At 44.1% G+C, this 12,623-nt stretch overlaps 1 protein-coding gene across 2 annotated transcripts; it reads right to left on the bottom strand.

The window, feature by feature from the left end:
* Positions 1 to 721: 721 nt before the first annotated feature.
* Positions 722 to 10,951, bottom strand: adnpb (activity-dependent neuroprotector homeobox b). 2 transcript variants are annotated; one of them, XM_004565480.6, is made up of 4 exons: positions 10,841 to 10,951; positions 6,954 to 7,070; positions 4,876 to 4,968; positions 722 to 4,703 (listed from the first exon to the last, which is right to left on the bottom strand). In XM_004565480.6, exons 2-4 carry the CDS (start codon positions 7,059 to 7,061, stop codon positions 1,734 to 1,736), a joined length of 3,171 nt encoding a protein of 1,056 aa, XP_004565537.1. In that variant the 5' UTR covers positions 7,062 to 7,070; positions 10,841 to 10,951; the 3' UTR covers positions 722 to 1,733. The 2 variants fall into 2 exon arrangements, with proteins under 2 accessions (XP_004565537.1, XP_004565536.1); XM_004565479.4 differs by lacking the exon at positions 10,841 to 10,951 and adding an exon at positions 10,171 to 10,627.
* Positions 10,952 to 12,623: the final 1,672 nt, after the last annotated feature.

Genomic DNA, 12,623 nt, shown 5'->3' with positions numbered 1-12,623 from the left:
TTCATGGAGTAGTTTCCGTTTCAAACAAGCCTTACTTATGTTATAGCAGGCACTGATGCAAGCTCTTAGGATTTCCTCCCTTTAAGCCCCCTGTAAAACAAAAGCTTTGAACAGCAGGTAGATCCCCTCTGACATACTAAGCCAACAGCAGAAAAAAATACTGAAACACAGGGATCACTTGTGCCTCACTGACTCCATTATTTCAAAATTTAACAATGTTAAATATGAGGCTCCACCACTGTAACAGTATATTTTAGAGCCTGACTGATACATCAGCCGTGCTGATATTAGCCATGTGCCAGTGTGTCATTATTGGAAATTTTAAATTGACCAATAAATAAGAATTAAAAAATTAAAAAATAAAGATGGGAGAAACACCCTTCACCCATGTTATTAGTGACTGCATAATTTGTCCAGCAGAGGGCATTCAGCAAATTCTCCATTGGTAACACATATTTGGAACACAACAATCAATCCTTCTTGCCACAAGTCCTTGGTAAGGACTCCTAAATAACACAAATGCAATGCAGTAAGACTTGATACATTATTTGTCTTAAAGAAAAATCATATATCCACTGGTAACAAATACTGGTATCGGTCTTAAAAATTCTACATCAGTCAGATTATATGGCAGAAAATAAAGCTTAATAAATCCCTTTTAAGAAGAAATGCATTCAAAGCTTCAAAGTCTCGAGTATGTGAAAAAAGAAACCAGTGTCGCTTTGACTGTCTGAGAAGCACAATTACAGCACTTTATTGTTCATAAATGCTAAAGTGGAAAATGAAAACAAATACACACAATTCAAAGAACACATATAAAACACAATATCTTTTTTGGAAAAAAAATGCTTTCACTATTGTGGATGTCAATTTGCTGATTACTGTCCAGTCTTGAAGGGGGAGCAAAACATCGAGTGAAAATTGTGAAAATAGAAGGCAAGTACAGTACAGTCAGGGATAAGGAGCAAGAGGCTGCAAAAAGTGGCTGAAATGCTGCTTTCCACTATCATTCCACAAAAGAATTCATTAAAAATTAAAATAATATCTAAAATCCAAACAAAAAAACTGTTCGTTTATTTATAGATATATTATTTTGCAAAGAAACTAGTTTTGGTTAAAAAATAAACATACCAGAAAATACCAGCCACCAAAGCAACACCTATTGTATGTTAAGCATACCAATGTAGAACATATGAGGCTACCTTACACACAGGTAATAGCAAATATTTAAGAGTACATGTACAGCATCATGTGTCCAAACATGTCTAAAAGACTGTACAAATTTACACTACCTATGTGAGGAGAACTACATGAAAAATGATGGATTAGTTGGTCAGCTTCAAAGCCTGACCTCAAAACATCTCAGTATTTTAAGCCAAGCTCAATGGCTACATCACCGTTAGGACTCCACCCCAAAGTACTAAAGTATATAGAAGGCAAAAAACTTTGTTTGGTGTAACGTCAGTATCTTTACACCTTCCCTCCCCTGCTCTGGGGGGAAAACAAAACAAACAAAAAAAAAAAAAAAACAACATTTAAACTTTGTTCACAAATCTTTACATGAGTCCTAGCTGCTGCCCTTAGAAGTCATTGGATGGCTTGTGTTTGAGTTTCCTTGTCGCTCCCTCCTTCACAGATGCCTAGTGTTGCTGTGCAGTGTCCTTCAGTTCAGGCGAGGCGATCAAATCTTAAGTGCCTCTCTTGAGTGTGCGAGTCTTTTGATTTTTTATCAGTCACACCTGCTGCTTGCCCAGCTGGGCTGCGTCTCTCCTGCTTCTTGCTGATGATGGGACAAACTTGGGAATGATGATGGGTAGAGTGTCTCTTGCTTTAGCACTCTGTCTTCCTGAGCCCTCTGTGGGTCCAAAACCATTCTCGACGTGCGCCCCTTCGTCTTCATCGTCGTCATCCTCATCGTCATCATCGTCGTCGTCGTCTGAGAGATCATCTAGATCTGAAACAATCTTGGCCCTTGTCCTTGGCTCCATTCTTTCCTTAGCTCCAGTAAGCTGCTGGTTACCATGGAGATGTACCTCTCCCTCTGCTTCCTTGTTATCCTCCTGCTGCTCTTCCTCCTCACTGTCAGAGTCGATAGCTATAGGTTCGGAGAGGTCTAGAGGCATTTTCTGTGGTAAGGTGCTGTTGATTGTCTTGGGTTGGTCTTTGCTGGCACTGTTGGGATTTGGGGCAGATGGCTTTGCTTTAGTATCTTCCACATTCGCAGCTGGCTTTCTTTTTGGTAGTGGAGTTATGCCACCATTAGCAGCTATAAGCTCCCTGTGTCTCTGCAGAGCCTGCTCCGAGAGTCCCATATGCATCCTAGATGTCCGCCGTTTGCCACGTCTGCCCTCGCACACGCCATCCTGACCGAATGCCAGCTCGTGGCTAACTTTGCTGAGCTCATGCATACTGAACCCAAGCAACACGCTGGCGCCCTGGGTTTCACATTCCTGTACGCACTTCCTCCTTGTGTTGACAAAGTGGCTGGCAATGTCAGACTTCCACAGCCACAGGCTGGCTGCCAGCTTCTCCACCTCCCTTTGTGTAGGATATGGTGCTCGACTGAAATACTGCGTTAGAAATGCCTTCTTGGATTCGTATGACAGGTTTTCGTGTCCTTTGGGGTCAAGTGCCAGGACTACAGGTTCATCCGGGTTTTCTACAAATCCAGACGGACCATTGATATCCCTGGGGTGGGCCCTTTCCCCAGGCGGTCCTGGCCTCCTTCGTTTTGGTGCACTAGCCTCAGAGCTATCAAAGCTGGCCCGTTTGAGGGCACTGCTCTGAGCCGGACTGACCCGAGAAGAATGGGCTGCCCGGCTATCTTGCCCATTCTGGGACTTCCCTACACCTCGACAGTGCACCAAATGTAGTGTGATGGTGGAGGCAGTCATGTTACTTGTATAAACTCCCAAGCAGTGAATACACTTGTAAGTCAGTTTCTTTTCTACTGGGTGAACTGTTTGTATGACCTGATGCCTCTCTCTCAGATGGTGGGCCAGTGAGTCTGAGATTGGGCCCTTAAGGATAGAGAAGCAAAGAGGACATAAAGTCTTGCCCACATCCCTCTTGTATGGTACAGATGCCTGTGGGGCAATCTTTGCTGGTACACTGTCAGCAGCCCCTGAAGGTGTTTTGGGTGGGTGCTGAGGCATTAACCTCTTACCTGATATTAGCGAGGCAGACAAGGCTGATGATACAGAGGAGCTATTTTGAGCATGAAATGCCACTGACTCCTCAGGGGCATCTCTCATGTTGTATGTAGTAACAATCAACTGAACGTTTTTGGGATTACCCTGCTGCAAAGTGAGGTCAAAAGTCAGAGGAGAATCTGTGCGTGGGCCAACTCTCTCATCTGGGTGCGACAGCCGCATGTGGGCCACCATCTTCTCAACGTCATTGAAGGTTGCACGGCAGTGTGGACAAGACAGACCGTGGATCAACATGTGGTTTAACAATGTGTCACTGGGGAGATAGCGGTTACAGTACAGACACTTGCTGGTGAAATTGTGAATTTTCATGATGTAGTTGGCCACAGCAGGCACCTTCTCTGCTTTGTGCTCCTTCTCAAAATGAGAACTGTATACATTCTCCGGGAAGAGCTCATTGCAGATGGTGCAGATTTTCCACTTCTGGGTATAGGATGTGCCAAGGACAGATGAGCCACCTTTCTTAGCCGTAACAGAGGCTACAGTAGTAGCTGCTGCTTGAACACGTGAACCAAGAGGGTTTGATTTGAGTGAGGAAGAAGCACCGAGCATAACTGGGCTCCGTAGGCTGCCACCAGAAATAAGCTGCTTTGCTGCGTGTGACTGCTGTGGCACAGAAACCTGGGCGTTACCAGGCAAAGTAACTCGAACTTGCTGGCTGCCAATAGAGAACGGCTGCGTGGTACCAGCCTTTAATCCTATAGCATCGTGTTTCAATCCCGACAGAAGACTCTGAGAGTTGAAACCAGTCTTTGATGCCATGACAAGTCGACCCAGCTGCTGTGAGCTAGGAGACCTGGTAGAAGCCATTACTGCACCTTTAGGGCCCATCCCAATGATGGTTTTGTCTCCTTGGGTTTTTGGGGGCATCATGATGATGGGTTTGGGACGGGGGACGATCACGCTGGTGTGTCCAATCATTGCAGTGACCTGGTAACCAATCCTCTCGTGGTCCTCAATGACATGTTGGACTAGTGCCTCATAGGTCCGTGGAACAAACAGACACTTCTTGCAGTGAATCTGGTTGCTGCTCACGTTGTTCGTGTTAGTACCGTCTGTGCCACCGTTGTGAGCATTAGCCTTGTCTCCTGGTTTCACAATGTAGGGCTGGGCCACCTGCTGAAAGTGTTCCCGATAGATGTGCTTTCGCACTACATTGTACAAAGGGTCCCTGTAGGTGCACTTTTTGCAGTAGTACACCGCCTGTTCCACACTGTCCCCGCTTCTCTTCAGCAGCCCGTCCTTCATCATGATCCCACCAGCTCCCGCCATACCACCGGGGCCCTGCCGCACAGTGTTATTGGGCATGTGGAAAAGTTTAATGTGTGTTTCCAGAGTCTTTTTGTTGCCATTGTAAGTGCAGTAGGGGCAGTTGAGCAGAATGTTGTTTTCAAAGTCCTCGCTGTGTACATTGCGGAAATGGCTTTTGTACGCAGAGAAGTACTTGGATGAGAAGAGGCAGCCAGAACAGCAGAAAGGTTTTGAGCGGTAGTCCTGGAGAGAGAGATGGTAGGAGACCAAAAAAAAAAAAAAAAAAGGTTGTTTTTGTGATTTAAACAAATCATTATAATTATATATTATACATGTGTTTAAAATGGAGGAAAAAAAAAATCACAGTAATATATTACAATATGTGCAAAAGAAGTTGTGATTACATGTCACACACCTGGGCTTTGGTATGCGATGGTTCCCACATACAGACATCCTCCCAGCTAGTGTGCTTTATATACACCTCAGGAGGAGTGAAGTCTTTATAGTCCTAGCAAACAAAGAATTTAACATAAATAAGTGAAAAGATTCAATCACTCAGCAGAACAATACTTGAAACTGTCACAAGACAAAGAATGAAACAGATACGTATATATGGAGAAGTTATTTTTGCCTTCTTGCATGTCAATCAGACACTAACTAGATGAAGGATTTGAGTTTTCCATTTTATTTGAAGTAACTCACACCTGTGACTGCACCCTTTTACAGTTATCTGAAAAACACTTACTTTAAGGTCTCTCATCATCATCATCATCTACCAATCAGATATTTGGACCCAATATTAGTCCAGTACAGACTGAAAAAAGCTTGCTCAGTATTGCATCAGTAGCTAGAGGGGGAACTAACAAACAAAGTAAACAAAAAATCAAGGGTCAACAGTTTGCAGGTTTTTTTATGCTTCCTACACCTAAACTTACAAGCTGCATGCAGCAGTTAGTGACGTAACTGCAAACTGTGTCTAAAGAACTCAGTTGGTGATGCTTTTGATATCGTTTGCACACACTTTTATTTATTGTTTTCATTGTGACTTTTTCATTCCTTTACATATTTGTAGAAGAATTTCGCCCACCCTTCTTTACACTGTTGCTTCAATTCACTGAAGTTAGTGGGTATTCATTTATGCACAGCTCTCTTAAAAGTCACACTGCTGCATTTCAAACTGGGTTAAGCTCGAGACTTTGAGTGGGCCATTGCAGAACCTTGATTCTATTATTTTTAAGTCATTCTGCTGTAGATTTCCTGATCTGCTAGGAATCAAGACACAGTTTTTGCCTAGCTTTAACAGTTGGACAGAAGGCCTCAGATTTGACTCTAGAATACGTTGGTGTATATTGAGGAGTTGAAGGCTGACTAAGGGACTTAAAGATGCCCACGTCCTATTGTTGCAAAAAAGCCAAAATCATCAACCCTCCACCACCGTGCTAGACAGCTGTTGTGAGGCATTTGCTTTAGAGAGAAGAGACTTTCTCATAGCTTTCTCAATCGTTTCCTAGTTGTAGTGTTATGAACTTTAACATACTGACTGAGGCTACGTTCACACTGCAGGCGAAAGCGCATCAAATCCGATTTTTTGACCCTATGCGACCCATATCCGATCATGCTATGACAGTGTGAACGGCGCAAATCCGATATTTTCAAATCCGATCTGGGTCACTTTCGTATGTGGTACTGAATCCGATACATATCCGATGTTTTAGAAAGCGACTGCTGTTTGAACGGTCAAGTCGCATTAAATCCGCCTTTTACGTCACCGACACAAGACTGAAGCCAATTATCAGCGCCAGAGAAGACATCGCGAACGCTTCCTGGCCATCCAGTGTGGATGTCAGTGAAACTGTTGGGAAGACAACGTGAACATTTTATTTGTTCTGTATAATCTGCAGATTCTGACAGAAATCTACAGCTATCCTTTGAAGCACCGCTCCTCTCTTAAACGGCAATAAGGATCATTATTAGGTTATTTATATTATTATGTAAATAACAAAATAACTTAAAGCAAAAATTGGGAAACGTGAAGACCGAAGTCTTTATATTAAGGGCCATCAGTCAAACAATATTGTTTGCTCTGGGTCTAAACAGAGCGCGTTGTGTGTGACATCTTCTTTTGCGCATGCGGGCCGCTTTGAGCGTTCACACTAGAGAGCGTTTGCTGTCGCATTTTATTTGTAGTGTGAACGAGCAGACAAAAAAATCGGATTTGATCAAAAAATCGGAATTGAGCATTAAGACCTGCAGTGTGAACGTAGCCTGAGGCATGTGGAGTTTGAGATGTTTTTCTGACCACTGCACTGTTTTTTTAATGACGAGGATCATCTTTCTCCTAAATGAAATGACATGTCAAAAAAAATGAGTAAACTAATCTTACCATCATAATATTTCAAATACTATTTTAAGAATCCAGTTAATACTTCAAGAAATTATCTACATAGATGCTGCATGCGTAACTGTAAAAAACACCAAAGCCTGCACACTCACCTCTAGGTGATCTCTACAGAACTCCAGGCCAATGTCTCCGAGGACCTTTTTGACATTTTTCCTTGCTTTCCGCAGACTGCCCAGGTTATTGACGGGGAGCTGGAACATTCTGCCTGCCTGAACAGAAAACACAAACACATCCATGCTATCAACAGGTGCAGGGCAGATTTTGGACAGGTGTCTGGTAACTGAAGCCAAAGGTCAGGGAATAAACAGTTAGCTGAAATGCACAGTTTACGTGATGTAACCTGCCTTTCATAAATCCTAAAAAAAGATTGTGGGTTCAAAACTTCTTTTCAGACACGAAGAACACAGCTTTCAACTGTTAAAGTAATGTCTTTTTTTGTATTTTGACTTTATTATCACTTTACTGAGACATGGTAACGAGTTGTGACTGCAAAGTTTTGTGCAGATGTTCATATGATTTATTGTGACTATATGGACTCATCTGCAAGACACTACAATTCAATGACCCAACTAAACCTGTGTCCTTAAAAAGATTCACTTTTCCTGTGGAATTTCTGCATGTTCGTCACTCAGTTAAGACTAACCCCTGTCTTAATTACAAAGGCAGTTTCCACAGAGGACACTCATCTTGACAGGGCAGAAAACACATGAGGTGTTAGCAATACTCTGAGCAATAGCTCTGCTTTATTAAAATACCCCAGTAGGCCAGGGCAAACAATACAAGAACCACACAACTGGAGCAGGTAAATGGAATTCGGCTGTAATGATTTTTTTTTTTTTTTCATAACTCACACTTGGGCTTTCTCTACGTTGACACATGCCACCAAGTTCTGTCAGAAATAGCTAGCAGCAAAGCTTTTATTCTCTCACAGAGGTTAATAGGGTGATGCAAACATGTTTCCAGAAAACCTTTTCAGACCCCAGAATAACAAAATGTAAATGTTACCCTGCAGAGCTAATGACATCGAGTTGTGGGATTTTTCATAACAGGGTTCCTGCTTTATCTCATTCATTTGCACAAGAATGCACATGGATGCCAGGATACAACTTACACAAGGCGAGCCAGAGCTCAACGAGTTAGAAGTGTCATTGCTAATGCAAAGACAGAAGCACACAGATCCTCCCAGCTGTTATTATCAATATCACTTATCAATAAAGTGAGGCAGCCAAAGGACACAAGTGTTGTTAATGTATTTACCAAACAGTCTGATGCATCTACTCAAATCAAAGCTCCAAACTACTGAGGTCAAAGGTCACTGATGTACAACAGCATGAAGGCAGCTCAGTGACAATAAACAGTACACTCCCAAACAATTCCTGTGAACACCTCAGCTTATTTCCCCTTCTAGAAAACGCAAGTTGAGTGGGGCTGTGGATTCTACCATCTGTTGGTCCAGTGAGGAGACCTTTCTGTCAATCCGCCCAGCAGCCCCACAGTTCTACTTGCCTCACATTGGTCTTACAGTGGGAACTGAGCAAAAGGGAATGCAAACCTCACACACCCCTGCCCACTTCCCCTCTATGTGTCTCTATCCTGCTTCCGCCCATTACTTGTAGATGGCGCTAGAGAGGAATTCCATTATGTAAGCCTCCCTATATTCTGCCTGCCCCCTTTTTTCTCCTCCCTGCCTCGCAATACCATCACAGAATGGCGCCTCCTATTGAGTCAGCAGCAGCCTCTACAATATGTCTGCAGTGGGAGAAGGGGAGTGGGGGGTGGGGGTAGAAAGGGAGGAAGGGGAGGGACAGAAGGAGCGAGAGAAATCAGGGAAGGGGGAGGGCGAGTGTGAGAGGATGAGGTGGTGGTGGGTGAGGGAGCAGGGAGAAGGAGGAGGGAGAGTGAGAGGCAGGGTGGGGGAGTGAGTGAGGGTAGAAGGAGTGTGAGGAGAGAGATGATAGGAAAGCAGAGAGGACAGAGTGAGCGACGGAAGTGGAGAGGGGGAAGGGATGGGGAGGCAGGGAGGTTGGACAGACAGGCTCAGAGGGGAGGGTGAGGAAAGGCGGGGAAGAGGCTGAAAGGGGAGAGAGAAAATGGAAGAGGGTGAGAGAGTGGGCGATGGATAGAAGTGAAGGGGGTAAGAAAAGGAGCAACAAAAAAAAAAGAAAGAAACAGGAGAGGCTGAGTAGGAGGGAAGGGAGGGAGAGAAGGAAGAGGAAAGGAAGGAAAGGCAATAGGAGGCAGCTCTCTGCTTTTCTCAGATCAGGGAGAAGAAAAAGGCCCCCCTACCCAATCATGGTGGTGTAAAAAAAAAAAAGAGAAGAAAACAGGAGGCCTTCAAGCCTTCAACCACAGAATTCCTCACTCAGTCCTTCACCAGGACACAAAAACCTGTCTCCCAACTGCTGTTTACACTTCTACATTCAATGTAGGGATGAGGGCAGAAGCTTCTGGTGACATCCATGTCCACTCTGACACCAGAAAAAGTTTGAGATGCTTTCAAGCTTTCAATGCACAGTTGTATCATTGAACTTGATGCTTGCCTGCAGCACTTGCTATTACAGATGTATATGAGGCTGATATTTCCTGATCATAACCTGACTCTTGTCCCAGTCAAGTGACAGCCATCCTCTCAGCGTTACTAGTGCATCACAACCCTCTTCTCACCTGGCTGACCTCTGATCACGCTTTAATCATCTCTGAGGCTTCAAATGCAAACCCGCATGATCTCGGGTACGGCTGTAGACAAGTAAAATGCACAGCCTATACCGGGTTGAAGACAACTCTGTGTCCAGTAATACAGCTACACTTTCGACACCAGGAGCCTTCTTCGCATCAAAGACCAGCAAGCCCGGCGTCATGAGCGACGGAGACAAATAAATCGTGCGCTGGGTCCACGCTGGTGTCAGTGATAAACATCTGGCAAAATCCAAATCGATTTGGCAGGGAGATGCTGTCACTGACAAAGAATGGGGACACACCGCGCTAAGTTAGCATGCTAGGCTAGCCAAACTCGCACTAACAACACTGGCTGAAATAATAACAATAATAATAGTTCCACCTTCTGTGCCCTTATTTAACCACAAACAACACCTATCTGCATTTAGTTTTTGTTGGCTGCTATAAACAAACCTACTGGACAAGTAATTCAACTTGAGCTTGCGCCCCTTACAGGGAGTAACAGAATATCGACAGCCAAGTTACCTTAGCTGTAGTTCATCGCCACCCACCGCATCAGCGCAGGTAGCTACGGCTAACAGCAAACTCTCACTCCCTCAGGGTAACGCCGAACACTAAGACAGACAAGTTTACCTGCGTTCACATCCAGCGCTCCCGTCTCAGTGAAATGTGTCACCTCAGGATGGCTGAGGCGATGTAGAGACACTTTCACTTGCTCGGATATCTCCGCCAATATCCTTTAAGGTGACAGCTTGCTTCGCCAGAAGAACGAGTCGACCGAACGCGAGTCTATCCTCCAAACCCGACTGTCCCTCGCCGACAAGGGCTATCCTCTTCCCTCCGGTCGGCCAACGGGAGCGAAAAGCCTTGCAGCTTCATTAGACAATTAAAAGCTCCATTCCCTGGAGTGGTGAGGGTGGGCACATGCCTTGTTTTTGAGGAACAACTACTCGTTCAAATAAATCGCATTTAACTCTACCTACGAGTGCCTGTTAGCCGATAACGCTTTGCCCATTCTCTTCTCTGACAGACAATACACATTCAGCCTAGAAACTGCCCTATCCAAAATGGCGCAAATAAAAGGGGCGGAAGTGACATCGACTTGATTAGCATAAATTGTGAGAACCTCGCGAGGCCGGCTCATTAGAAACTCTTGATTGGTCTGTCAATCAACTTAACCAATTAACCAAATGTATGTTCAAAGGAAAACCCGTGTCGTCTATCAGACCCTGCGGCAGGCATTTGGTGTTGGTGTCTGACTGTGTGGGGTAAACAACCCAACACAGTATTTGCGGGAACTCACCGATAGCGGGCGTCCTACCGGAGTAGGTTTCCACCGGAGTAGTGCGCACGCGCATTCTGGCTACATCTGGCGTCCCCCACCCCATCCCCTCCCTTGTGGAGGGACGGATGAACACAGTGCCTCAGCACTCAGCTGGAGTGCCATGAACGACTGAGGCAACGTTAGGTGGCGCTGTACTATAGCTGCCCGAGCCTACCGAAGTGGCCGGGACTACTTTCCTGTACAGTGCCAGGAGAAAGGCTGCTCCAAAGAATAGTTCTGTTATCAGCACTCGTCCAGAGTGTCACTGCGTTCACATGGATAAAGTGAGGCAAAAGTTCTCCATCAGGTCGGGTGGATTTTTGCACATCCTACCTTTTCACCCCATCATCGCTGTCACTCACACTCATGCCACTCTATTGTATTCAGGTTTGCTGTGGAGGGCAATGCAATACAGCAGCTGCTTGCCAGCCTTGCATGTGATATTTAATGTCAAGTGTTGATGTTCAGTCTCCTGACTGGCTGAGGCTGTGGAATGGGTTGTTCATTATGAGCTAGTTTTCAAGGGGCAGACGCAATAATAATAATGTGTTCTTCCAGTTAAAGCACATTTATACCATGTAGCATATCAGAGCTGTAGAGGCTTGACCATTAAAGTCTCAGGAGCAGTATGTAAAAGCGTAGTGGGGGAGAACTATGAGATATAATTGAATGCCCCAAACTCCTGTTTCAAGGCCAGCAATGAACCTTACCATATTACCTTATTACTTACCATATGTCTGGGTAAGCCTCTGGTGAGACACAACATCTGGCTTCTGTTTTCAGTTTAAATAAGTAGTTTTAGAGCTGGGGTTCAAACATCAGTGAAGTCCAGAATTACTTCTCTTTATATATCGGATTCAAAATAAAGCCACATGTGCGATCAACAGTATTGAACCACTCACAGAGCTGTGATCAGTGTACACAGTTCTTGATTTTATGCATGTGAAACCCAACTCGAGTTTTTAACGAATAAAAAAAAACCTACACTTTCGAAGAGACTTGGTAAAGGTTTTGGTTTTTTTTAATAGTCCCTCTTTAACAGGACCAACTGTATACGGAAATATGGATGATGAGTGTTATGTTTGTAAAACAAAGAAACCAACACAAAATAATAAAACACAAAATTATTCCTTTACTTGAAATTTAAATAACACAAGGGAAAAGGTTACTCAGTGGCCAAACACCATCACTGATCAACTCCTCATCAGCCTAACCCTCTGAAGAGAACACGGTCGGAGTTACTGTAGGGTGGTCCAAAAGTTTGGATGTAGTTACTCCACCTCCCGTTAACTCCGTTGTTCAGGAATTGGTCGCAATTCAGTGGGGGCCCTGCAGGGGGCACTGGCGACATTCTCCATAATGAAACAACTTATGTCCTTGACTTTTTCTTACACTGAAGCTCATTTTGTTCTTTAAATGGTAGCATTCTGCTAATACACGCAGACTTGTCAGTAGACTCGCGTGATAACAGTGGAATCCAAAAGGTTAATGGTGTTGTGATTAAATGCATTTACAGCAATCTGAAAACCAGTAAACAATCTACAAATGGAACTTTTTTCCCCCCTAATATGCAATGAAGAAATGGGAAGAAAAATATTTATTTGTTGAGAATGACAGAGTTAAACTTCCATAAGGGCCGTATAGAGTCACTACTACAACAATTATCAGGAAAAACCCAATTTACTAAAAAATCTCGGAGGTTCTGTGTCCAAAATATTAATAAACAATCATGTTTATTTCAGGCTTTAAACTCCTTAAAGAA

Source organism: Maylandia zebra, linkage group LG20, assembly GCF_041146795.1.
Source record: "Maylandia zebra isolate NMK-2024a linkage group LG20, Mzebra_GT3a, whole genome shotgun sequence".
Classification (NCBI taxonomy): Eukaryota; Metazoa; Chordata; class Actinopteri; order Cichliformes; family Cichlidae; genus Maylandia; species Maylandia zebra.
Note: the sequence above shows the minus strand (reverse complement) of the source record. Positions and strands in the feature narration are given on the sequence as shown.